The 27,604-nt window shown below is 39.0% G+C and overlaps 2 protein-coding genes across 2 annotated transcripts in view; both read right to left on the minus strand.

The window, feature by feature from the left end:
- Positions 1–13,563, minus strand: part of LOC139943108 (ligand of Numb protein X 2-like) — a 38,951-nt gene extending 25,388 nt beyond the window's left edge. Inside the window, exons 1-2 of the mRNA XM_071939926.1 lie at positions 13,455–13,563; positions 7,483–7,858 (exon numbers count right to left, since the gene is read on the minus strand). Of these exons, the coding sequence (XP_071796027.1) occupies positions 7,483–7,766 (284 nt within the window). The 5' untranslated portion in view covers positions 7,767–7,858; positions 13,455–13,563. The remainder of the gene's footprint in view (positions 1–7,482; positions 7,859–13,454) is intronic.
- A 1,455-nt stretch (positions 13,564–15,018) lies between these two features.
- Positions 15,019–27,604, minus strand: part of LOC139942574 (uncharacterized) — a 29,157-nt gene continuing 16,571 nt past the window's right edge. The window contains exons 3-7 of the mRNA XM_071939426.1: positions 24,282–24,347; positions 23,625–23,753; positions 22,270–22,374; positions 21,546–21,798; positions 15,019–20,223 (exon numbers count right to left, since the gene is read on the minus strand). Of these exons, the coding sequence (XP_071795527.1) occupies positions 20,087–20,223; positions 21,546–21,798; positions 22,270–22,374; positions 23,625–23,753; positions 24,282–24,347 (690 nt within the window). The 3' untranslated portion in view covers positions 15,019–20,086. The remainder of the gene's footprint in view (positions 20,224–21,545; positions 21,799–22,269; positions 22,375–23,624; positions 23,754–24,281; positions 24,348–27,604) is intronic.

Genomic DNA, 27,604 nt, shown 5'->3' on the forward strand with positions numbered 1-27,604 from the left:
TGTGCCCCCTTTCATCATATCAAAAGTTGATAAGAATTGGACAGTGCAATATCCATAAAATTTAAGATTTTATGTTTTCTTCCATTGGGCTGTGTACAAATCTTGCCTGCAGGAAGTCCAGGCTTGGTGGCTCTTTGGTAAACATGTGATGTCACAGGTCACATCGTCTATACATGTAAAAACAAAAGTTGAACATGCTGCAAGGGCCGAAATAGGCTGGGACTACTACTTTTGCTTATATTATACATGTAGGATCGTGATTAACTATACTACCGCGGAGTCAATTCTTAAATTGGTCTCAACGATTAGACTAGCTTGCCCTAGTCATTGTCAGGAGACTGTAGTAGTTGTCCCAGCCTATTTTCTGTACCATCCGCCCAGGTAATAGTTAAAAAGCAGGACAGTTCTTTTCAGAACTGAGAAGTCTCCCGAACCCCCGAACATCTACTCCGCGGTAGTAGAATAAAGCAAGACAGTTCTCTGAGAACAAACTCTACCTGGCAAGTAGATACACGCATGGTGTTACCGCAAACCAAATATACAACAACCGGGAAGATATTTAGAGCTAACATTCAAAATATACAAAGGCTCAATTCCCTCTTGCACATTGTCACCGCACACCTCACTAGATTGGACAACAGAAACTAACTGTTTGATAGGGCCTCAGTTTAAAATAGTCTTTTAACTGTTACCATAAAAATGGCAAAACAAAATCTGGCATTGCATCTGAGGCTGACTCTACTTCAAAGCTGAGATGAATAGATTTTGGCTATTTCATGCAAACTTGACGTCACAATATTCAAGTGATTGTCTTGCAAGAGTCAAGCACATTTCAACTTGAGCAAAGCATTTGTTGCAAATTTTGAGTAGAGCCTAGATCTAAAAGTATTAAACCAGGGTCTTCATTGTACACATTGTTATTTTATTCAAATGAATGTTATTGTTTGAGAACTTCAGGGTAATTCTTGGTCAATTTATCAGATCCTGTGTTTATTCAGCCAAGTGATTCTCTTTGGAAATAATCGAATAAAGAAAAGCAAATCCCGCGATCAGAGCTTATGAAACGGGTTTCCACAACGATGGAGACCTCCAGGGTTCAATTTCATAGTACTGCCGAACCTGAAAATATTGCTTACAATTGTTTTGCTAAGCAGAAATGAGCAGGATACCAGTTCAAATTGTACGCGAAAGGGTATTTTGGCTGGTAACTTTACATGTATTCCAACTATAGCATTAGCACAAATACTGAACTAGTCTAAGCAGATCAAAATTGTGCTTAACCGAATAAGGTTACCAGCCAAAATATCATGCCACATGTAAAATTTGTGACTTGTATCCGTAATCCGGCTTGTTTCTGCGCAGCGGAAAATTGGTAAGCAAAATGTCCCGCTTTAGAAGCTTCTCTATGAAATTGAGCCAGGAACTTGATAAGCAAAGAAAAGTATGCTTAACAGAAATAGGTTACCAGCCCAAATTACATTAAGTTTACATCATTAAGACTACTGTCCCAATCAGTTTTTGCTTAGTGGAGAAGATTGGCAAGCATGGATTGACAGTTCCCTAAGAACAACTCTACCTGGCAAGTAGATACACACATGCCGTTACCGCAAACCAAATATAGTGTACATTGATACCTCACCATGCAATGCCTCAAATCCTATATAAGATTGGCAAGCATACAATTTCCTGCTTAGCAGAAATGAGTAGGTAACCAAGTACAAATTGTGCATGTGACATGGTATTTTGGCTGGAAACCTTAATCTTGTAAGCACAATGTTTAATGCTTACTTTGTTGTGTGCTTTTAAAAGCAGCTCTATGAAATTGGGCAGCTGCAGGTGTTAGGGACCAGTGCTCATTTATCTGCATGGATGGAGGGCTTTGTCAACTGTGCACTGTCCAGCTGTGCGACCTCGCTGAAGGCCAGTCAGGGAGGGCGTGTCATTTCTCATTGCTGAGAGCCATCATTTAGATTAATAATGAAAACTAAGAATGGATGCAGTGCTTGGGTTATTACACTGGACATTGCGGACATTGGGTATAACTCAGCCAAGGAGTCAAATTGACCCTTAAACCGAGCACTCAAACCGAGCAATAAGGTTTTAGTCAGGATTTGGTAAAAGGGTTTTGACTTGACGTTGCTGAGTGCATGCATAGATCTTCGTTTAGATTAATAATGAAAACAAAGAATGGATGCAGTGCTTGGGTTATTACGCTGGACATTGCGGACATTGGGTATAACTCAGACAAGGAGTCAAATTGACCCTTAAACCGAGCACTAAAACCGAGCAGTAAGGTTTTAGCAAAGATTTGAAAGAAAGGTTTCAAAAATTGCTGGGTGTCCAATGTGTTGCGTGACTACGGAACGCTTTTAATTTTAAGAGAACAAACATTGCCGCGATTTTGTTTTTACTTTGGCGTGTGCGCTTACATGTACATGTATACACGACTGCCCATTCCCGTACGTCCACGCTACGAAAGGCGAAGTTCACCTTGATTGACGTACTAAAAAGTATTTGCGCCTGACGCACATGACGCACATGACGCTCGCAGTTGGTACGCTCATCAGCAGATTGTGCGTTTTTTGGTTCAATGACACATAGAAAAGAACAAAAACGCACTATCATGCAAATAGCCGTACAATTGCCGCACAAAATTTCAAGCTTTTGTATTGGTTTGTACATAAACATGGATGCGCCCACACGGCTTCAAAACCTTAGTGCGTGTAAAACGGGGTGTTAGCGCTCTAGTCAATATTATAGCTCTATGGTTCACTTACATCTTACATGTGTAATGACAGATAACCCTGGTTAAATTTAAAACAGGTTGTCTAAAAGACACCCAGACTCCCCTCTGGCTTTAACACACAAGATGCCCATCAGACCGTGGAGTTAATTTGACCCTTAAAAAAACGAGCACCAATGACCAATGATTTTGTAAATGTGTTTCCAAATTTGCTGGGTGTCCAAATTGGTCACTGACACAGTAAATGACTGACAAAAATAGGTTCTCTAAAATTTGAAACAGGCCTGGTGTCCAAAAGACACCCAAAAACCCCTCTGGCCTAACACTATGCCCATCAGACCAGGGAGTTAAATTGACCCTTTAACTGAGCAGTCCAAGGTTTTAGCCAGGATTTAGAATTTATAAGGGTTTCCAAATTTGTTTTGTGTCCAATTTGTTCACTTACAATACCTTGCCGTGCAAGAACTTGTCGCTACCCTTTTATTCCCTTAGTAATGTAAAGTTTGCTTTTATTTAAGTACAGTACATTGGGGTGTCGTGGCCGAGCGAATGGCACTGAATTCAAGCTCTGGTGATTCTGTTCAGCAGTGTGTGGGTTCGAATGCCGGTCGTGACACTTGTGTCCCTGAGCAAGACAAACATTATTTTGTGACTTGTTTTACTCATTTCTCAAAACCTACAGCACCTCAGTAAGTAATGTAATATTTGAAGGGAAGCTTTCTACTATCATTATTTCAAACCGTGTAAGTTTTAATGTAAATCTGTCCTGAGCAAGACAAACATTATTTTGTGACTTGTTTTACTCATTTCTCAAAACCTACAGCACCTCAGTAAGTAATGTAATATTTTAAGGATAGCTTTCTACTATCATTATCTTCAAACCGTGTAAGTTTAATGTAAATCTGTCCACGGACATTTTGACAAAGTACCCGAATCCTTTAAAATAGAAAAATCTCCGTCTTTCTCGCTCTGTTCTCATCAACAAGGGAATAATCGACCCACTCGAGCCCGTTCACAATCCCATCAAAGCACGCCAAGTCTCGGACCTTTTCTTCTCCACACAACAATGACTCATTCTATAACCATCGTGTAATTCCTCATTCACGCATCCCCAATGTTCTTACAAAAGCACTTTCCGCGTCGTCTTTTCTACAAATCACCAGAGGATGGTAGGATTGTGTTTCGTCGCCGGACCGACTGTCGGCGGGGAAACCACACAAAAAATGAAGCTGAAAAAACATAGTCGGTTTGGATTCTTAGTTTACTGTCTGTTCGTGTCTCTGTGTGTGTGTGTGTTTTTGTTGGATGTCAGCGGACATTTAGTATAGGTTATTAAGTGATTGGATTAGCTTGGCTCTGTTTTTCTACAACAGTCTGTGCAAATAGTGTACATGATGCATCATGACTGTAATATATTAGCATGACGGCTGCGTGTGTGGACTATTGAGTTATTGGGAAATCATTGAGACAATGCCGAGGTCCTTCTTCAGCAGGCCTCAAACTTTTGGTAAACTGAAAAGCCAAAAGCGTGTGTCTCACAATTTTTACTGGACAGCAAGACTCTTACAAGTCATTTCACCAAGTCTGTCAGCTTTTCCACTAGTCCATTTTCAAATGAAATTTTTGTAGGGATGAAAATTCCTAATAAAAACACACACACAAAAATGAAGCTGAAAAAAGTTCAAAAAACATAGGTTGTCCGTTTGGATTCTTAGTTTACTGTCTATACGTGTCTCGGTGGGCATGTCTACACATTCAAACCGAGGACTTTAACAAAAGGGGATCCGGGAAAAGTCACACCGAGGACGTCCTCAATTCGATTTCGTGTACAAAACCAATGGGGACGTCTGAAAAATAAACTATGTCCAAACAATGGGAGAACAAAGAGAAGTCCTCGGTTTACACCATAAACACAGCTGGGTGTGTGTGTGTGTGTGTTTTTGTTGGATGTCAGCGGACATTTAGTACAAGTTATTAAGTGATTGGAATTGCTTGGCTCTGTTTTTCTACAACAATCCTGTGCAAATATTGTTCATGATGCATGACTGTAATATATTAGCACGAAGGCTGCGTGTGTGGAATATTGAGTTATTGAGAGACAGAGCATTGTCTATCTTTCTAATTATACCACCATGGCTATAGTGACTGGTCAGCCACTAGTCAATACATGTCCCGTATTTCAAATGAAACAGGGATGCCTTTAGGCAGTAGACACTATTGGTAATTACTCAAAACAATTATTAGCATAAAACCTTACTTGGTAACGAGTAATGAGGAGAGGTTGATAATATAAAACCTTGTGAGAAACGGCTCCCTCTGAAGTGACGTAGTTTTCGAGAAAGAAGTAATCAAGTAATCTTGAAATCAATCATCTGAAAGCACACAACTTTGTGTGATAAGGGTGTTATTTCTTTCATTATTATCTCGCAACTTTGACGGCCAATTGAGCTCAAATTTTCACAGGTTTGTTATTTTATGATTGTGTCATTCATTTACATTCATGTAGCTGTCCTCATCTCCTCCTAAATGGATTGCAAATAGAGTTTAAGCCCCAAGGAGCCAATGATTACTGGACCATGAAACAAGATCAATAGTCAGGTGTTAATCCATCCTGAACATGATGATGATCCCCAACAGTTAACCCATTAGCCAAGTGATTAGCAGACAATCAACTTTGATCTTAAAGGAACACTTTGCCTTGGATCGGTCGAGTTGGTCTTTGAAAAGCGTATGACACCGTTTGTTATAAAATGCATACGGTTAGAAAGATGTTTCAAAAGTAGAATATAATGATCCACACACATTTGCCTCGAAATTGCGTGGTTTTCCTTTTACTGTGCGAACTAACACGGTCGGCCATTTATGGGAGTAAAAAATTTGACTCCCATAAATGGCCCACCGTGTTAGTCGACGAGGTAAAAGGAAAACCGTGCAATTTCGAGGCATGTTTGTGTGGATCATTGTATTCTGCTTTTACAACATCTTTCTACCAATGTGCATTTTATAACAAATGCTTTTCAAAGACCAACTCGACCGATCCAAGGCAACGTGTTCCTTTAAATCAAAGAGAATGTTGCTATCCCACTTTATGACACTGACAGTACAATCCGCCATGAACACCCCTGGTGCAATTGTGGTCGGGCCACCTGACACTTGACCAATATTCTAACAAAATGTTCTGAGCAGGACTACAATTTTTGTTACCTGAAAAGGGTTCTCCCAAGCAAAATGTGAGCTAGCGTAAGGCTGATACACAAAAATTACATGCTGTCGAGGCTGACTTAAAGGAACACGTTGCCTTGGATCGGACGAGTTGGTCTATGAAAAGCGTTTGAAACCGTTTGTTATAAAATGCATATGGTTAGAAAGATGTTTTAAAAGTGGAATATAATGATCCACACAAGTATCACTCAAAATTGCACGGTTTTCATTTTATCTCGCGAACTAACACGGTCGGCCATTTATGGGAGTCAAAGTTTTGACTCGGACCATAAATGGCCGACCGTGTTTGTCGACGAGGTAAAACGAAAACCGCGCAATTTCGAGGCATATTTGTGTAGATCATTGTATTCTACTTTTACAACATCTTTCTAACCATATCGATTTTATAACAAATGGTTACAGGACGCTTTTCAAAGACCAACTCGACCGATCCAAGGCAACGTGTTCCTTTAATACACGTACATGTATCCCCAATTGGTATCAATACAAAAACAAAGGATAAAAACCATTTAGCCCAGATTGTCCACAGAAGGGAATAGCAGATAAACATCAAATAGGAACATTCCAAAGACCTTGTTTCAATGCAGCCTCCTGGCAAAACTTCAAAAATATTGATCCAAGGCAGCATGTTCCTTTAAATGTCTTTAATCCTAAAACAAAAACCGAACCCTCTTCTCTATTTATAATAATTCATCTCATACTGCAAAAGTCATGCATAGCAAGAAAAAAAAACAATGCCCTGAAACGGCACAAGATATTCTCTCCACGTCAGTGATTACCGGTCAAACCCTAGGGCTGCATGTTTAAATGGTTTTTATGCGTAATGGTATTCAGACTTGAAGCAAGAAACGGTGGTTGTAGGAGGAGTAGTCCTGCGGGAGATGCCTTGGGATTCTTTATATGGCAACGGTGAAGGACAAACTATCAATCTTGAAGGAATTATATTCAGATCTCAAGAAAGAAAATCTAATTTACATATGTGTAAGGGGAACTTGTATCGTGTGTTATGCACGTATCCTATATGTATGTTAAGTGCAGTGGAATATTTTGTATCTTTTAGGATACATCCTGCATGTCGTGCAGTCTTGTGTTTTTCAGTTGAATAAAATTGTTGTAAATACATGTACCTTGAACAGAAAGAAATTATATTCGAATGTTGACTTTGAGTCTGGTTTAAAGGCAGTTGACAGTATTGGCAATTACTCAAAATAATTATCAGCATAAAACCTTACTCGAGTAATGGGGAGAGGTTGATAGTATAAAACATAGTGAGAAATGGCTCCCTCTGAAGTAATGTAGTTTTCGAGCAAGAAGCAATTTTCCACAAATTTGATTTCGATACCTCATATTTAAAATTTAACCCAATATGCTAACTTGTGCATGGAGCCCAAGCCAGGAAATGGTGTAAGCCAAACTGTGATTAAAAAGACAAGGGCAAAAAAAAAAGGAAATGGCCAGACGTTTCGACCCTAGCAGGAGTCTTTCTCGAAGGCTAAAAATCTAAAAACAGGACCAACCTTTTGATGATGAAACTGGATGGTCTGCAATCCTGACTCGTCAACGGCTTCCTGTCAATGGGGCACATCTTGTGGATGCGCACCGTGCTGCGGATGCACTTAATACAGAACGTGTGCCCGCAGATCGTATCCGTTGGGCTGACCAACGGCTGCAGGCAAATGTTACACGTCAACTCCTCGTCGACGCTCTCACAGTAGTCGTACAGGTGGTTGCCGTGCGCCTCGTGGACCTGCCCGCAGGTCTTGCAGAGGATTTCAGCGCGATGGCGCGACCGGGTGCTCATTTTGTTGTCCTGCTGATGATGTCAGTCCTTTAGTGGGTGAGTTGTTGCCGATAGATGGGGTCCTCTTGGGTAGTTTGTTTTCCACGACGCATCTGCAGAGACAACAAGGTACAAAATTAGTAGGTCATGGGTTTGAATCCAAGCCGAGTAATATGCCTGCAATTTTTTTCACAGAACTGGAAGTACTGAGTATACAGTGTGTATATGGATGAGGGTATTAACTAAAATTAATATTCTTTATCCCCGATGCAATCTTAACATAAAAATCGTTTGCAGTACCCGCTGCTAAACATAGGATTCGCACTGCCTCTAGCTACCGGGCAATCTCGGTGGTCTAGTTGGTAAAACACTGCTCTAGAATTGCAAAGATTGTGGGTTCAAATCCCACAGAACGCGGGTAAGTACTGAGTATACAATGCTAACACACATCGGTGTATGGGTAAAAACCCAAAATTAATATAGGGTACAAAATTGTCAAAATTAAAAAAAAAAATTATTTTTATACTAATCTGTTCACCCACGTCATAAGTGGATCTTTAGTATCAAGGGACATCACCTCGGTCATTTAAAAATAAAGATTACTTTTTCTCAATTACAATCCTCATGTACTTCTGAATGTACACAGACATAAAAGGATCCAGTATTTAAGCTTAATAAATGATAAATGTACACGCTATGTAGCTTACGCCAAGGGGAGAATCCCGAGTGCTCCTTAAAGGGGCTTTGAGTGTTCAGAATGTAATCAATGTTAAACAAATTCAATATTTAAAAAATTCAATATTTTTTTCAAAGTTCATCATGATCGATGATGTTGATAGCAGAAAATTCTACTTGGCAAATTTCTTTGCTGAGCAAAAAATATTAATGGGGCACCAGTTTTTGTACTTTATAAAAGGTTTTAGAAAATAGGCCCTGGTCCGCTACAAATGTTAAATGCAGTAATATTCATTGATTGCTATGAATAGTACATTTTTAAAGGAACGTTACAGAATTGGTAAAAAAAATAAAAATGATGATGATAGTTGAAAACATCCCTTGAAATATTTCTGTCTGAAATTTCATATTTGATGAGAAGTAAATAATCTAATTTCGCGTTTGGAGTTTATCGCTCAGTGATTTTTCACTATTCTCTTTATGACCTAGATGGCCGATCGATGTCCAACTTCAACAGGTGTGTCAGTAATGTAATAATATTGTGGGGTACATAAAGTGCTTACACTGCCAGCAATTGTTTTGCAAGCAAAACCAACTCTGTAAGTGTATGCCCTACATGTACTACTTACATCTTGAACTTGTGTTCACCGATGATTCAAAAGATGCTGGCATGGCAGCCATTCACCCCGCCGTTAAAAACTTGAAACATGTTGTGACACGCTACACAAACACACACAGCCAATGAGTTTGCACTGCATTGACAGACACTGACTGCATAAATCTCCTATACACTACACTCAGCCCAACTGTCATATTAGGCAAAGTCAACAAACAAGCTGTCATCATAATGCACGCTAACCTGGACTTCAGACTTGAGACTCCCGACTAGTTACTTCAGTGTTGACAGAAATATGAGGACCTTACATGTACAGTTTGTATGTAACACTAACAGGGATTTCCCTTCACTTTTTCTTCTCTGCAGTCTTCAACCCAACTACATGTAGTGAACCTGGGGTCGATTTCACAAAGAGTTAGGACTAGTCCTAACTTAGGAGTCCTACATGTAAGAGTTATCAAAAACGCATTGCTAGTCTTAAGTTAGGATGAGTAACTCGTCCTAAGTCGAGATAAGACTAAGTCCTAACTCTTTGTGAAATCCACCCCTGGGGTGGATTTCACAAAGGTAGTCCTAACTTAGGACTAGTCCTAGGCAATGCTAAGAGATAGGACCAGTCCTAAGTTAGGATGAGTTCCTGGTCCTAACTTAGTAACTCGTCCTAAGTCGAGATAAGACTAAGTCCTAACTCTTTGTGAAATCCACCCCTGGGGTGGATTTCACAAAGGTAGTCCTAACTTAGGACTAGTCCTAGGCAATGCTAAGAGATAGGACCAGTCCCAAGTTAGGATGAGTTACTGGTCCTAACTTAGGACCAGGCCTATCTCTTAGCATTGCTTAGGACTAGTCCTAAGTTAGGACTACCTTTGTGAAATCCACCCCAGTTCTAAGTTAGGATGAGTTACTGGTCCTAACTTAGGACCAGTCCTATCTCTTAGCATTGCTTAGGACTAGTCCTAAGTTAGGACTACCTTTGTGAAATCCACCCCAGTTCTAAGTTAGGATGAGTTACTGGTCCTAACTTAGGACCAGTCCTATCTCTTAGCATTGCTTAGGACTAGTCCTAAGTTAGGACTACCTTTGTGAAATCGACCCTAGGGCCCAAATGCTTACACTGTAGTGCCAGACAAATTTTGCTAAAGGTGTACTTGTGTTCACATGTTAGCAAGAAAATTAGACAGCCATCTTGCACGTGACATTCACCATGGATTTGATTAAGTTTTTAAAAAAATGGAAATTTAGAGCAATTGTATTGTTTCTGAGCTAATGACCACTTGTGTTACAGAAATTGTCAGGCCTGATACTTCACGCACGGAGGCAACAAAGGCGATTGCCTCCATGCCCCCTGGTCAGGAAATCGTGAAATCTTTTTATTTGTTGTGCATTGTCCGCGTCTCAAACAAATGTTTACTATTTAATTTTAATGTTATTCTTTTTCTTTTTAAAATTCAGCATCTGAAAACATTTATTCAGATGAGAAAACAAAACTAAAATGTTTTTGGGGAAAATTTCCATAAGGCGCCACCACTTTTTCATTTGATATGAAATAATATATTATCTAATTTACCTGAATAAAAATAAGATGTCCCTTTTCTTTTTGTAAAAATTAGTGAAAAGGTGGTGGCGCCATGCGGAGAGTTTATCCTGTTTTTTTAACCAACCAACGAACTAAATCAAATCTTCTCTTGCATAAAAATGTAAATTAAAGTTTAATAATAATATTAACGTTGAAATATATAAAAGTCCAGCAGTCCAACTGTGTGTAGTTAGAGCATACCAAGCCTGATACTTCACGGAGGCAACGGAGGTGATTGCCTTCGTTGCCCCTTGTCATGCTTCCTTGTCATTGCCTTGGTGGATAACTTTCCGTATGGCACCACCACCTTTTCACTCATTTTTACAAAAAGGGAAATATCAATCAGGTTAATTAGATACTATATTATTTTATTTCGAATGAAAAAGTGGTGGCGCCATACGGAAACTTTTCCGCCTTGGTGCCCTTGAAATGCTCCAGTAGAAATTTACTATTTCCTCATAGGGTGCCCTTTGCCAAAGAGAAAATGCCTTGGTGCCCTTGCCCTTTCAAAAACGAAGCATACAGCCCTGGCATACATGTACATGTAGGTTAGAACACCAACCATGTTTTCCCACACCATGCAAAACCACCACTGCACACCAAATCAATGCATGTTGGACTGCACACTATAAAGTTACATTACAAAATACGGGTTCCAAAATACAATACGTTTTTTTGTACACGTTACAGTGGGCCCTATGTAGGTATGTGACAAAAAAATTGAAGTTGCAGAAGAGCTTATAAGTTTAGTATCACTGGAAAGCCCTTACCAATAGCTTTCCAATGATGCAAAGAACTTTGCTCTATGACTCTTAAAAAAAAAGTTATGGCCATTTAAGTGGCGTGAATTTGGGCTAACTGCGGCCATCGTCTTAATGGTAAACTATATAGGGCATAGGATTTGAGCTGTGACCGCGCAGACCCATTTTCGGGCAATTTTCAAGCCGAAGCCCAAAGTCCGTAGCTTTCTTATTTTGGGGTCCTTTTTAACAAACTTTGTGTCATTGTAAAGCTAAAACAATGCTCAATAAGGCCAAGACAATGGTTTGTTAATTTGGGGCAGGTGTTGGGGAGTATATCTGTTTGTGTTAAGACAGGAAAAAAAAAAAAAAAAAAAAAAAAAATGCCATGTGTACAAAAATCAATGCATTACAAAAGTGTCCTCATTCACAATCTCTTAGAGTGCAAATAATGGCAAACAAGGACATCAAAATAAAAGCTTACTACATGTAGAAATAATCAACACAATGCTCAGAGGTCAGTTTCTTAGCAGATAACCAAGTCGTCACAAACAAAGTCTGCAGCCAGAGCAAACTTAGTGACGTCATAATCTATTGCATCCTCATATGTTTCATCTACTGACCAGTACCCAATCCTGTAACAATAACCATTTCCCTTTCTTGTTTTCAGCTTTTCCACTTTCCCTTAGAAGGTTGTCTTTGAAGCTGTGTGTTCATCGTACCAGGAGTGGCTAATCTTACGCCCAAAGATGGTTTCTATGAGGATGTCTTTTAGGACTGAATGAGCAATATGGTTAATCCATATAACTTTCAGAATTTTTTCCAAAAAGAAAAGAAAGAAATAAATAATTGGGTGTGGGCATAAACAAAAACAGAGTTTCTTTTTTTAAGGCAACCCCCCCCCCTCGAAATTCCATTTTAAAACAGAGCAATCACATCCCTATCAATGGCTATACTATATATCTTAATACAATTTTTGTAAATGTGTGTAACACATCCTACCCTTTTTGATAAACTAATAAACAATATGATAAACTTTCCCAAATCAGATGACCAAAACAAAACTTAATAATAATAATAATAATAACATTATTTTACAAGGAACTACTTAAAATCGTGGAAGTTTTTCTCTTTTTAGCCCTTACTCTTAGGTCTACAGGAATTTATTATCCTGGATCAAATCAAAATAATATTTAAGAAGTTAATCACTGATACTGGACTGGTAACCTTTAAAAAAGGGCCATGAAAAACGAAAGTAAGATAGCTATGTTTTGTAAACACTGAGCATCAGCCAATCAGAGCGCTTCATACCAGTCATGTGACCTGCATAGACAGTTTCATTCATAAATTTGGTGAGCAGGGTAGGCTTTTAAATCATCAATCATCAGCATTATCAAAGCTAAGTTTGCAAATATAATGTGAAAAATGACTTGTTGACACATAAAACCACATATTAAACCTAAAATTTGTGTATTTTGTCGATGTTTATTGGGTTTAAACAGATGTTTTATCGGACTGAAAATTCCATCTATTGACCTTTCACGTTACAATTCTCGGGATGACATCGGCGTTTGTAAATCTCAAAAAGGTGACTGCTTAAAACTCAATCTTCTTCAAATTTGGCCAAAAGGTAGAAAACAAGTACATCAATCACTTCTTGGGGTTTAATAAGCGATCCACTCACCTTTTTAGTAATTCATCAACGGTTTTGACGAACAAGATCAAACTTTTTTTTTTTAGTAATTTTTTTTCAAAACTTTATGATGTCGCGTCCAGAAAATTTGGGGACGAGGTTAAAGCTGAATATGTCCTCTATGTGTTAAAAAAAAATCGACCGGGTACGGTTAAAATAAAACCTCATAACGAAGTGTCAACAAAAGCAATACTCGGACGTGATCTATCCAAAAACGATTGAAGGTGACACGGACGCTACGGACGCCGCGGCCCATACAAATATACTGCAATGCACAGGATTGTCACATACCTACCCTATGGGTCGAACGGATAGTCAAATTTTCTAAACTATCTCCGCTTTTATTCATTAAAACTCACAACTGCCTACGCCAAAAACACAAATTAATAAATGAAATGTGTAAACTTACCAGTCATCTGTTACCCAAACCATTTCGAGCCTCCTAAAACAGCAAAACAGCAAAATAAACACCAAAATTCCTTCACAGATATTTCTCGCGAAGTGTTGCAATAATCCCTTGCTTTATGAATGAGAAACTTTAAATTCAAAACGTGTACTTGGTGTCAGTAACAAGTATCAAATTAAACATTAGGTTATCTTTATAGGCGATAGTAAACACTTCAAATACCCTTTTGCTGATCTTTGAAGTGATAATTTCAAAGATAGATTGAATTGTTTTTCAAAATGTTGACGTATTTTTCAAAAACATCAGCTACACGTCAACAAGTAAGGCTTTGTTTTTCTAAACGAAAACAAAACCCCCGCATACCTTTTACAAGAGAGGGCGCTATCCAAAACCAACGGTCAACTTTTGCAGATCCTCCGATGGCGCTGTTTCGATTATTTTGTCTTTAAAAGTTGTTTTTTTTTTACACGTCCCCTCTCAACGATCCATACGAAAAACTAAGCCCCAAACCTCAAGGTTTTGGAGGGCATGTAGGCCTACTTCTAGAAACTATAAGGCTCCCCGTGGAATTTTCTAGAAGTAGAGGGCATGTACTCCTAGAACTACGGGAGACGATAGCCGGACGAAACCGAAATAGTTCTAGGAGTAGAGGGCATGCATCTAATTCGTGCATCATACCCAAGCCGGGAGGACGTTGTACTAGTTCAAATTTCGAGGAGATTTGATGAAATTATTAGGCGCTAATGTTGGCTTGGGAATTTAAGGAGTGGCTCATAAAAACTGGCAAGTCGGTTTGGTAAAAACAAAAAACATTTTTCGGGTGTTTTCTTTCGATATTTAGAATTCGGCTGACCTGCAAAAAATCATTTTAAAAATCTGATTGAAAATAAAGGAGGCCTAATTATTTGATTGGCTTTCATGAGCTGAGGCTGATAGACTTCAATTTTACTTTTTGAGTACTTTTTAATTGAACATTAGCATCTGTGTAGTTAATAGGGACATCGGGGTGCTTCCAGCTGATCTTTCCAACCTAACGAGAGGAGATAGACAGGGATATGGGCGAGCCTCAACAAGCCGACCTCGGTCGACTAGAGAAGTAGAGAGAGAGAGAGCATAGTATGGGGAGCCCGTTGAATCTTGGAGGACTCTTCCTCCGTATCACTGTAGTACAATACAGGGGTAAGATATGGGATTTTATTATTGGTGTGACGCGCTCGTGTATAGACTTGAATCAAGTCCCAATCCCGTGCCATCCCCGGGAAACTACTGTTTTGTGATGCTCTGCATTCCAAAACCTGTTCCACATTTTGACGGCGAGCGCGCACTGCACTGTATGCTACGGGGTTGTTTCATAGTAAGTTGAGGTAATAGCTTAGGGACCTCTCACACGAGAATGGGACTTGAATCAAGTCTAGCTCGTGTATGGATTATCATGATCACCACATCGCCGGATTGTATCATATATCCATCCCTTCTTCTAGAAACTATAAGGCTCCTCACGGGGGAGCCTTATAGTTTCTAGAAGTAATCCTTCCCTCCCTGGTAAAAACAGAAACACTCTCATCAATGACGATAGAACTTGGTGGACCACTACAAGAAAATCATTTAATATTCCGAATAATTTTAAACACTTATTAACAACAAACTACGTGCAAAATTTATGGTGGGAATTATAGTTTCTTTAAAAAAAGTTTACTTGCAAGATTCAACACAACATCAAACCTATAGTACTCAATGGACCTAAGTATGGTTTTGATGGAACCTTTACCACAAACGTGGATAGCAGAGAAAACTCTTGCTTAGCAAAATTGATACAGTTACCATGCAATTTGTATTTGACGTTAACGATAACAAGTTCCAAAACACCATACTTTTAAAAACGTGCTAACTTTATTTGAAAATCAGAATGTGAAATGATTCTGAGGTCCTTTTCCATTTTTCATTCAAAGTTTAGGATACTATATTATCCTATAGAAATGTATAAAGCGAGGAACAAACTTATAATAATTTTTACGCATTGAATTATTAAGCTCATTTTAGCATTTTAACATAATTATAGGTGTACAATATTTCTCGACTGAATTTGCACATTGACCTCTGAACTTTCGGTTCTAAACTTTTTTATTGCCTTTTCCGGCTACAAAATTGGCAATTGTTTTTCTCCGAGGGCCGAAAAACACAGAAATAAGATTTGAAGAACATTATATCAATGATAAAAGTTATCATTTTTGTTGTTGTCCCCTTTGGTTATTTTAATACTTTCCAAATAATTTTTTTAATAGAAAGTACTTTTACTTGGTATTTTCTGTCTTTATTTCGTTGGTTGTACTTTGTTGAGATGTATTGTCATTTAAAATAATCACTTAGTTACCTGTTCATGTTTGTTGTGTTGTCATTTAGCCTTCGAGAAAGACTCTGCTAGGGTCGAAACGTCAGGCCATTAACTATTTTTTGCATTTATACTCTCGGTCCATTTGGTTGGTAAGTTGTTCTATTTTCTCTTAAAATAACCAAGTTACTTATTCTGTTTTCCTCTTTCTTGCAATAGATACATCAACCGAATATTTTTTTTCCTAGACAATTGAAACAAGTTCCACCGATAGATTCGCGGCCAACCCTAGCCTAGACTTGATTCAAGTCCCATTCTCGTGTGAGAGGTCCCTATACCTCGCCAACTTACAATCCAACAGTACAGTGAGCATCACAGAACAGGTGGTTTTCTGGGGATGGCATGGGATTGGGACTTGAATCAAGTCTAACCCTCTTCCTCTGTGTTGTATAATACGAAAGCGTAAGGCCGCCAGGGCTATATGCCAACCATACTAATTCCTTTAGGAAACAATGGGAGACTTCAGGACGCATGGTGGCAGCAGACTTACCAGGTAAAATCCATTGTTCTCGGTAATGTGCGCATGCTCAGAACTACGTAAACAATGAAAATTTACCCGGTAAGTCTGCTGCCACCTAGCGCCTCAAAGTCTCCCATTAACATAAATTTAAAAAGTTAACATGAAGAAAACAACACAAAGTCCACAAAAATATGGTGACGACTACCAAGTTTTCCCTCACACAAAAATCTACCCATAAACTACTCTTTTTAATAACTTCTTACTTTGCAAGTGTAATAATTATATACATCAAACAGGACCTGGGCCCAATTTCATAGAGCTGCTGAAGCACAAAAAAGTAGCTAAACACAATGCTTACCAGAACAGGGTTACCAGCCAAACAACCATGTCACATGTACACCTTATGACTGGTATCCTGCTCATTCCTAGCTTAGCCGAGAATTGTTAAGCAACATCTTCTGCTAACATATCTATGAAATTGGGCCCAGATGGATACGAAAACTGAAAAGGACTAAACAGGGTTGGGTGGGCTGGGCTGGGCTGGGCTGGGGGGGGGGGAATAGTTAAGTCAAAAGTTGCTGATGGATATCACGTTCATTTACAGTTAATACCTACATTAGTACTAGTAAAAATATACTCTATAATAATACGTACACACGGTGGCCTTATGGGCAGGGGTCCAAACTTATGAAGGAAAACAAACAGAAAACATGTTTAGCGACCTGCTGCCTTTTTGGAAAAAAAGAAGGAGTGTTATTTGTGTCTTTTTTTTTTTTTTTCAAAATGGACGCCCGACACATTTTTAAAGACAACCGGTTGGGCTTTAACAAAAACAGGTTTTCGTATGAGATCGTTTACATTGACACCATTGGTAATTACTCAAGATAATTATTAGCATAAACCTTACTTGGTAAAGACTAGGGAGAGGTTTGTAGTGTAAAACATTGTGAGAAACGGCCCCCTCTGAAGTGATGTAGTTTTCGAGAAAGAAGTAATTTTCCATGAATTTGATTTCGAGACCTCAGATTTAGAATTTGAGGTCTTGAAATCAAGCATCTGAAAGCACACAACTTTGTGTGACAAGGGTATTTTTTCTTTCATTAATATCTCGCAGCTTCGACGACCAACTGAGTTCAAATTGCCAAGGTTTCTTATTTTATGCATATGTTGCGATACACCAAGTGAGGAGACTGGTCTTTGACAATTACCAATAGTGTCCAGTGTCTTTAAAGAAAAAGGGGGGAAAAGAAGCGGGCGGGACGCTAAACATGTTTTTTTTTTTAAATTGGCCTAATGAATAACCATGACATGTAAACCTGACAAGTTTTGACCGATGAATAATCATGACATGTAAACCTGACAAGTTTTGACCAATGGCATGAATGGTACGTCTAGGACCGCCCGAAATACATATTCATAATCTATCGTTGCATATTCATAAGTGCATTGTTATTATTGTTATCTTTATTAGGAAATCTACATTACAGTATACAAAGTGCTACCAAAAGTTAACACCAGTTCTTTAACACAAACCTGTTAAAAAACAGCTTTCTCAAGTGCCCAAAGTGTTTAATTGTGCTTACATCCCAATTTGCTGTCTACCAACTTCAAACATTGTAACTTTCCAAACATAACAGGATAAAACAGAACTGTATATTATTTTTTTACACAACAGTTTTAAAGTAGTTGGGTACTACACAACACTTAACACAGATATAGAAATTAAATGTGAAAAACATTGTTTGTTTCTCCAAAAAAACACAAAAAAAATTCAGAGTTAAGTGCATATTGGGACCCCAGTTTTGAACTTTCAAGAAAATGTTGACACCTTTTCACCAAGCTCTGGCTAGAAATTTGAAGGAATTATCCAGACAACAACAACAAAAAACACTGCAATTTAAAGTATATATCTGGAATATGAGCACCCTAAAAAAAAAAATCCTAGTTAAATAAAGCTTATACAAAGGGCAACAAATATATAAGACTTCTAAGAAGCCCCAAATTACCTCAGCATGGGGCAATTTTATTTCTGTCAGAGAGAGCCTTCAATTAACAGCATGCCATCTTAATTGCTGTCCGAATATCCATGGTAACGATCTAATTAACTCCCAAAAAACAACCAACAGCATCAAGAGAAGATGTCGTTGTCGACACATGCTGCCTTATTGTTAATAGTATTTCCATTTAATGTCTTAAAGTGAAATAAAAGCACTTAAATTTATGCAGGCATAATCTGGGCATGTAAACAAAGTACTAGATGAAGAAATTGCTGAAAATAAGACAAAACAAACCCTTGTATAAAAATTTAAAAAATCAACATGTGCCGACAACATACCAGATTTAAGTTTGTCGCAATTATATTTGATACTAAAATATTTATCGCCCAGACATAAACATTTCTGATTAAGGACTACTTTCTCTGATTAATATAATATTCCTTTGCTTTCGAAAAAGCAAATAAAGATTAATGGTTAAAAATAATAAAATAACACAACAAAACTGAAGATTGCTGGTGAAGGTCTGTGATGCACTTTTGCCTTTTAGTACCGTCCCTTTTCACGAAAACAAAAGAAGAGCACAGCCATTCTATGGCATAACAGCCAAATTTGAAAAAAGTTAAATTGTGAGCAAAGCAAGTGCAGAGATTATCTATTTTGCCATAAAAACATGATGAAAGTGTAAAAAGAGGCCGATATAGGAAATGTTATAAAATGATTCACATCCATACAAAGTATATCGTTGAAACTTTGAAATGAAAAAAAAACACGAACGCACTCAGTTTACCCAGAACTAATCTTACAATAAGTAACCAACAATTTCAAGTAAAGCCTGGGGTCGATTTCACAAAGAGTTAGGACTCGTCTTATCTCGATAGGACGAGTAACTCGTCCTAACTTAGGATTAATCTTAACGTCTGCATGCTACAGTGTAGGGTTGGGACTCGTCCTAAGTCCTAAGATTAGTCTTAAGTTGGGAAGAGTTTTGTGAAATCGATGGCTGGTTCATACTTCCTACAAATGTGACGCAAGAAACGCCGCTTCACACAAAGTATACACAGGAAGTATGAACCCGGCTTTAGGCTGTTTAGTTTTTCCATTCTGACAAATGTTTCCTTTAAAGAATTGGGGTACTTTTTGTAACACAAAAGACAATATCACAGATTTACATTAAACTAACTACGTTTGAAGATAATGATAGCAGAAAGCTAACCTTAAAATATTACTAGCTAAGGTGTTGTAGTTTTTAAGAAATGAGTAAAACAATGTCACAAAAATACATTTCATATGCTAAAATAATTTTCGTCTTTAAAGACAAAACCTTTTTTCGTGACTTGTTTTACTCATTTCCCAAAAACTACAGCACCTCAGCAAGTGATACTTTAAGAGAAGCTTTCTACCATCATTGTCTTCAAACTGTGTGCGTTTGATGTAAATCTGTGTAAATTTTATGTCCTACAAAAACGCACCCAGACCTTTTAACGCTCAGGGGCCAATTTCATAGAACTGCTTAAGCAAAAAATTTGCTTCAGCACGAAAATAGCTTGCTTATTTTACACATGTTACTGGCCAAATGTCATGGCATATATATTGCTTGTGGCTGGTATTTAGCTGTTGTTTGCTTAGCATAACAATTGAGTGGAGTCTTGGCCGGTACCCTGATTTTATTTAGCAAGGATGTTTCCGCTTAAGCAATTTTTTTTGCTTAAGCAGCTCTATGAAATTGGCCCCTGATGTTTACAACAATGCTCTGGAAACTTAGCTATTGAATTAGTTCTTGTGAGGCATCTTAGGCCTTGAGTTTCTCCAACTCCTTCATCAATTGAACTGCCTGGGGGTTGAAGATGCGAACTTTCTCCACGATCTTGCCGGCGAAAGATGTGAGCTTGGTGCCCAAGCTCTTAATTCCTACACCAGCTTCTGCGGCTGTGAAGAAAAAACAAGAAGAAAATAGAATTAGCTGTTGCATACGACTTACCAAACCTAAAGGACCAATGGTAATATGCAAAACAATAGTTAATGACATGCGTTTGATGTACGTTTTGCTTATCAGACGTGAGTCACGTTAAAGGCAGTGGACACTTTTGGTAATTACTCAAAATAATTATTGGCATAAAACCTTTCTTGGTGACAAGTAATGGGGAGAGGTTGATGGTATAAAACATTGTGAGAAACGGCTCCCTCTGAAGTGCCATAGTTTTTGAGAAAGAAGTAATTTTCCACGAATTTGATTTCGAGACCTCAGATTTAGAACTTGAGGTCTCTAAATCAACCATCTAAACACACACAACTTCGTGTGACAAGGGTTATTTTTTGTTTCATTATTATCTCGCAACTTCGATGACCGATTGAGCTCAACTTTTCACAGGTTTGTTATTTTATGCATATATTGAGATACACCAACTATGAAGGCTAGTCTTTATCAATTACCAATAGTGTCCACTGCCTTTAAACAGTTGCCCAGAGAAGAGACTGGATAGCCGCTACACAAGAATGCTTTGGTGTATAAAACAGATTCGTTGGGAGAGGCATGTCACAAACCTGGAGCTCTACGGTGGACTCCCGACCGAGAGTTAGCACCAAGATTAGGGCAAGAAGGCTGAGATTAGCAGGTCACTGCTTCAGACATACTGAGCTGGCAGTGAGCAAGCTTGTGCTATGGGCCCTAACTCAAGGTCACTGTTCCCGTGGCAGACCACAAACCACCTATGTGGACACCTTGTGCCGGGACTCTGAACTGCGACGGGAGGAGCTCCGTAAAGCAATGGAGGACCAACAAGTTTGGAGGGCCAACATTCGATGCTACACATCAACTGAATGTATTTATTAATATTCCCCGTCATCCAGGTAACTTTAATATTAAAAGATTTTATAAACTGAACAACTGGACTTACAGTTTTGTGACTGACGACAGTTTCACACCCTATCCTGGGTGCATCAGTAGGTCCACTAATGTTCTAGCGGCAAAAGGTTGGTGACCCGTTTCGGGGTCCCTGAACCATGCAGAAGTCGAGGGATCTTCTTGATAGCTGCACTATAGGCACCGGCCAAGTTACGGCGTCTGCACATTTCAGTGATCCCGAAACAGGTCACCAACCTTTTGCCGATAGAACATCAGTCGGCCTACTGATGCACCCAGGATAGGGTGTGAAACTGTCGTCAGTCACAAAAACAGCAAGTCCATTTTTTTCAGTTTATAAAAAAATTTCAATATCAACTGAACACAACACACTGGACAAACGGCTTACCTCGACGACGGCGGAGTTCTGGCATGCCTTCATCATCATCATCATCAGCCTCGGCTGCGTCATAACGCTCCCAGAACGCTTCCCAGTCAGCCAGCTCATCGGCCGGTATCTTCTCGATCCAGTAGGTGTCTACCAGCTGGCAGAGGATCGGGATGTAGTCACCAAAGCCGTACGCCAAGGAGTCCAACTCCGGCAGGACAGCACGGTAAGTCTCGTAGACGGACTCATAGTGCTCGCTCAGGAAATCTGGGTTCTAAGGATATCAAATTGTAAAATTTCACCCGATATGCAAACAAAATAATATTAGTAAAAATCATAAAAATGAACAAATATAATCGTGAGAAAACAACAAAATAGTAAAAACGCACAAAAATAATCAAGAGAAAACCATATAGAATACTTCAGATTGCTGCACATAATGACTTAACCAATATAAAATATTTAATAACTATAATCAATATTAATTTTGGTTTTTACCCATACACCTATGTGTGGCAGCACTGTATACTCAATACTTTCCTGAATCCTGTGAAAAAAATATCACAGGCATATTACTCGGGTGGGATTCAAACCCACGACCCTTGCAATTCTAGAGCAGTGTCTTACCAACTAGACTACCGAGATTGCCCGGTAGCTAGAGGCAGTTCGAATCCTATGTTTTGGCAGCGGGTACCACTTAAGGAAGCCCCTCCCCCTTCCTCATATCATTTGCATGCATAATTACCTCTTCAGCTCGTCTGATGAACTCACTGGGGCCCATCACGATGTCCATATCCAACCATGTGACGTAGCACACCTTGGACCTCCACAGTCTGTAGGCAGTCATGTTCTGTGGACAGTATGCAAATGAGTATGCTAATTATTCAAATGAGTATGTTAATTATGCAAATGAGTATATGTTAAGTATGAAAATCACTTAATGAATTGTTTTTCTGTCTGCGGACAACAGCAGAGCATGGGTCTAGTGTTAAAGGGTCTGGCTACTGTTTGTAGGACACAAAAAACACAATGTCCACAGATTTACGACAAACTCACAAAGTTTAAAGATGCGGAAGGCTTCCCTAAAATATTATTTGCCGAGGTGCTGTAGTTTTTGAAAATGAGTCAAACAATTTCACAAAAATAATTTTCATCTCGGGGGAAGAAAATTATTTTACCATGTACATAAAACCTATTTTCGTGACATTGTTTAACTCAATTTTTGTTTTACTTTCAAAACCTGCAGCACCTCAGACAGTGAGTAATATTTTAAGGGAGTCTTTCAACTATCATCATCTTCAAAGGGTGTAAGTTTAATGTAAATCTGTGGACATTGTAACAGAAAGTACCAAAATCCTTTAAAAAAGAAAATTTCTGGTTCAGTAAATATTTTGAGCTACACAAGCCTTTCAATCGTGTGGATTTTCCCCAAAATAATTCAAGTGTTTTGCAACCCATCTATTGAAGCTGCGTGCATCGCAACCCTCGGTCGATGCTACAATATCTTTTTGTGTGCTTATGGTTAGCAGACCTATGAAATAGAAACTCATGACGGTAAGCACAAAATCAGCCGTTAAGCGGCTCTATAAAATCAGGCCCTGGACTGGATCCACCCTATGTTTTCAGGCCTGGAATTTCATCAATGAGAGGGCAAGGCTGTTTTCAATTTGTAAAGGGCATTTCCATCGGAAAACCTGAGAGTTTTTTGAAGGGGCACCAAAGCCAAGACCAGGGCAACAGAACCCATGGCCTCCGTGAAATTCCAGGCCTGAACTTGACCCCTGGATCCATTCCACGTGAGGGCGCTCTCAAACATATTTGTATCACTTACGCGGGGGGGGGGGGGGGGGGGGGTATATTCATTCATACCGAAACAATTAATAGACTAGAACATTACCACCGCGGGTGAGCCCCTGACCAGGCCAGCCCCAAAGTGACCCACTCCACAAGCATGGCACTTGGGGCTGACCCGCGTAAGCCCCTGGAATGACGTCAAAGCTATTCGAACGTACCCGGGGCAGACCAGGGTCGACCCAGGGAAGCTAATCGAACGCACCCATTTTTATTATTATTATTACTCCACCCTGTATGGGTTCTTACCACAGTGAAGTCATGTAGGATAGTCAGTCTTTCTACTTCGTCTTGTTCAGGGATCTCGATTCTCTCATAGTGCTTGGCTGTGTCGACCTCAATGTCCTCATTCAAAGAATCCTGGCCTATCTGTTGACCCTGACAAGAACAATTATATTGAGACAAATTTATATTTAGTCTAGTAAGTTTTGAGTCTAGTAAGTTTTTAGACTAGTAAGTTTTGTGGTTACAGCCAAAGCAAAGGAGTGTCAGGAGTCTTTTGGACACCATGTTTTAAACTTGCACACCCTTTTTTATCCGTCATTCATGAATACACCAGACAGTTTTGCTACTCCTATTGGTGGAGAGCGTGGCATGTGAGGGTGTTTAAATGGTTGATAATGACCAGCTGGAGCTGTTTCTAACCAGCCAGCTTCCTGGTGTCGGGCGAGCAAGCTAATGTACGCCAATTTTATTAGGCGGAACGCAATTCATAGCTAATAGTAACAAAGCGTAATCTGTATTCTAAGTGCGAGTTCTTTGCAAACTGTTGTGCGCACTGCAGCCTAACAAAATAATGGCTGTCAGAAACTCCACACAGAACATGCCTTATATTTTCCCCAAACAATTTGTAAGCACTAAACATCAACTATTAGAGAAAATAATGATGGAACTGGGCATGCTCACCATATTAGCATCACTCATGTCATAGTCCGGGTAGTCTTCATATGTTACACCACATCTGAAAGAGTACTGCAATAGATTGAAGTGAATACAAATCATTAGCATTTTCAATATCTGCATATTCATGTATGGAGGTGAATACAAGGTAGATCTAGGTACATTTGCATATTCATTATTTGCATATTCATGAAATGGCAGTGAATAAAGGTACAATGAGGTAAATTTGCATTTGCATTATTTGCATCATGTATGGAGGTGAAAACAAGGTACATCTACATAAGCACTTTCATTATTTGCATTATACACATGTATGAGTACAAGATACTTAAAGATGCCGAGTCATATTTTTTTACCCAAACCTTAAAAAATAGGGTTTTTTTAGTGAATGGTTTGAGTATCACCCGCTCTAATGAAAAAAAGGTTTAACTTTTACTTTTAATGGTCAGGAACCATGATAAAAATTCAAAATGTTTCTTATAAAACACATAAGAATTTGTCACGTGATATATTTTCGGGATCCCGACAAAAACTAATTTTGAGCACTTTATTTCACTGCTACTAATAATTGGCGGACTTTCTCGAGCAATGGCTCAAATGAAAGCTTGTGACTTTCTCGACCCCCATCAAAATACCTGTTGAATTTTAAATCAAAATTTTTGGGTCAAATCGGCCAAAAATCTGACATAGCATCTCTAAGGTACGTTTACAAATGTATACATTAGCATTTTCAATATTTGAATATTGAATACCCATGAAATGGAAGTGACTACAAGGTACACATTTGAATTCTTATTATTTACATATTTACATATTCATGCATGGAAGTAAACACAAGGTACATTCGAGTACATTAGATCTTTTATTATTTGCATATTGTTTGCATATTCATGACATAGGAGTGAATACAATGACAATTTATGTACATTTCCATTTTCATTATTTGAATATTCATGAAATGGAAGTGAGTACAAATATGATTATTTTTTTTTTATGCAAGTCGCCTAACACACAAGGCCTGTAGGCCACTTCAAGGTGTGGGCTACAATCAACTTTTTACCAGGGTCCGTTGCCACCTACTCCTGGGGCGGATTGCAATAAAACGGTCTTAGTCAGCGGTCTAAGACCAGTCAGTTATAGCAGGCGATCTGCCTTAGCTTAGTCAGTCATAAAGCCTGTTGCAATAAGACGGTCTTAGATAAGTCGGCGAAAAGTAATGCAATACGAACCATCGTCCCATAAGCACTTCTGCAGGCACTGGCGGTATGGCATTGTTCTTATTGCTTTGGTTTGAACCATCGGATATCCAATCTCTGAGTTGTATAATTTTTACTGTTGGGAACATATGACACTTACGATGCAAAGTATCATCATCATAATGCCTCTAATGGGTGTAATCTATTTCTAAAACACAATCTCATCGTAGAGCTCTTTGTATCAAATCATCTACAACTAACAAATGCAGCACCGTCTTTAAAACCAAAACAAAGACCGATTATAGCCAGCTCAGAGCAGGCTTAAGATTTAAGACTGGCTATAATTATAGACCGCGCTATTGCAATCGGTCTATAATTAAAGACTGTCTAAGCATGTTTCAAGTTAGCCGGCTATAGCGCATAGATTGGCTTAAGACCGCTTGGTGCAATCCGCCCCTGGGGCTGAAACAGGGTTACCCCCTTCACAGTCCATACGGATGTAGGCTTGGGTATCATCCATCAGAAGCCTGGCTGGTAGAGCAATGAAAGCACTACCTCCCCCAAACTTTACAAAGCAATTATGGTGAAGTGTCTTGCTAACTCTTTGGTGCAAAAGGCGGTCCCTCTAGTGACCACCAAAAACACACCAAATTGAACTTTGATAACAGGTCATAACTTAATAACTACAACACCTATATATATATACACTACCCTCTCTCGGCCGTTTAGAGCAAATGTTGAGCGTTCGTTGGATTTGATGTTCGGGCGCTATTGAAAAGTTTTGAGAAAAACAGTTTAATTTTTTTTTTCTTTGTTAAAGTTTTTAACTAATCTGCGTCACCAAAGGGATAAGGACACATGTGTCACGACTGGGACTCGAACCCAAACTCTGCTGATCAAACACCAGAGTTTGAATCCGGTGCTCCTAACCGCTCGGCCACGACTGATCGCCACAAAAAAAATGCGCTATACGAACTACATGTAGTTTTTTAAAATTATTATTATTACAAACTCATACATGTGCCCTGTTTCTGTGTTGCCCGATAAGTAGCGCCATCTAGACCCCGAGGATCAGCACAACAATGTGGACACAAGTGTCACTGTCATGACCAGGATTCGAACCCACACACTCCGATGACTTAACCACCATGAGCTTGAATTCGCTTCTCTAAACCACCCAGCCACACCCCCATTACACGTCGCACAGCTGGGTATACATGTGTACATGTACATGTATTACTATATTATACATCATAGGGATGGCCGAGTGGTTAAGGACAGTGGACACTATTGGTAATTGTCAAAGACCAGTCTTCTCACTTGGTGTATCTCAACATATGCATAAAATAACAAACCTGTGAAAATTTGAGCTCCATCGGTCGACGAATTTGCGAGATAATAATGAAAGAAAAAACACCCTTGTCACACGAAGTTGTGTGCTTTCTGATGCTTGATTTTGAGACCTTAAATTCTAAACTTGAGGTCTCAAAATCAAATTTGTGGAAATTAGGCCTACTTTCTTGAAAACTACATCACTTCAGAGGGAGCCGTTTCTCACAATGTTTTATACCATCAACCTCTCCCCATTACTCGTCACCAAGTAAGGTTTTATGGTGATAATTATTTTGAGTAATTACAAATAGTGTCCACTGCCTTTAAGGGCATCAAATTCAAGTTCTCCTGGTTAAAGTCATCAGAGTGTGGGTTCGAATCCCGGTCGTGACACTTGTGTCCTTGAGAAAGTACCTTCACTATAATTGCTTCTCTCCACCCAGGGGTATAAATGGGTACCTGCAGGGGCAGAGATGGTTCTTGTGATTGATTTAGCCGAGCGGCACTTATCCCAGGGAGCTGAGATGGTTTAAGGAATGAATTAAGGCCCATTGACCAGGGGTAATAATGTTGGAGCGCCATGAGCGTCACTGCGTGACGGACCGGAGCGCTATATAAGAAACCATTATTATTATTATTATCTTCAAGTACGCGCTAATCCTCCAATCAGATTGGCAGAATGGAGTGGTGATAAAAACCTATATTGCACGACTAATATCACTACCATGCGTCTTGTGTGTTCTATGTCAAGATAAATACGTTATCACATGCGCGCTCGTGGAAATACGGAAAATATAGCGC

The sequence above is a fragment of the Asterias amurensis genome, chromosome 10 (assembly GCF_032118995.1).
Source record: "Asterias amurensis chromosome 10, ASM3211899v1".
Classification (NCBI taxonomy): Eukaryota; Metazoa; Echinodermata; class Asteroidea; order Forcipulatida; family Asteriidae; genus Asterias; species Asterias amurensis.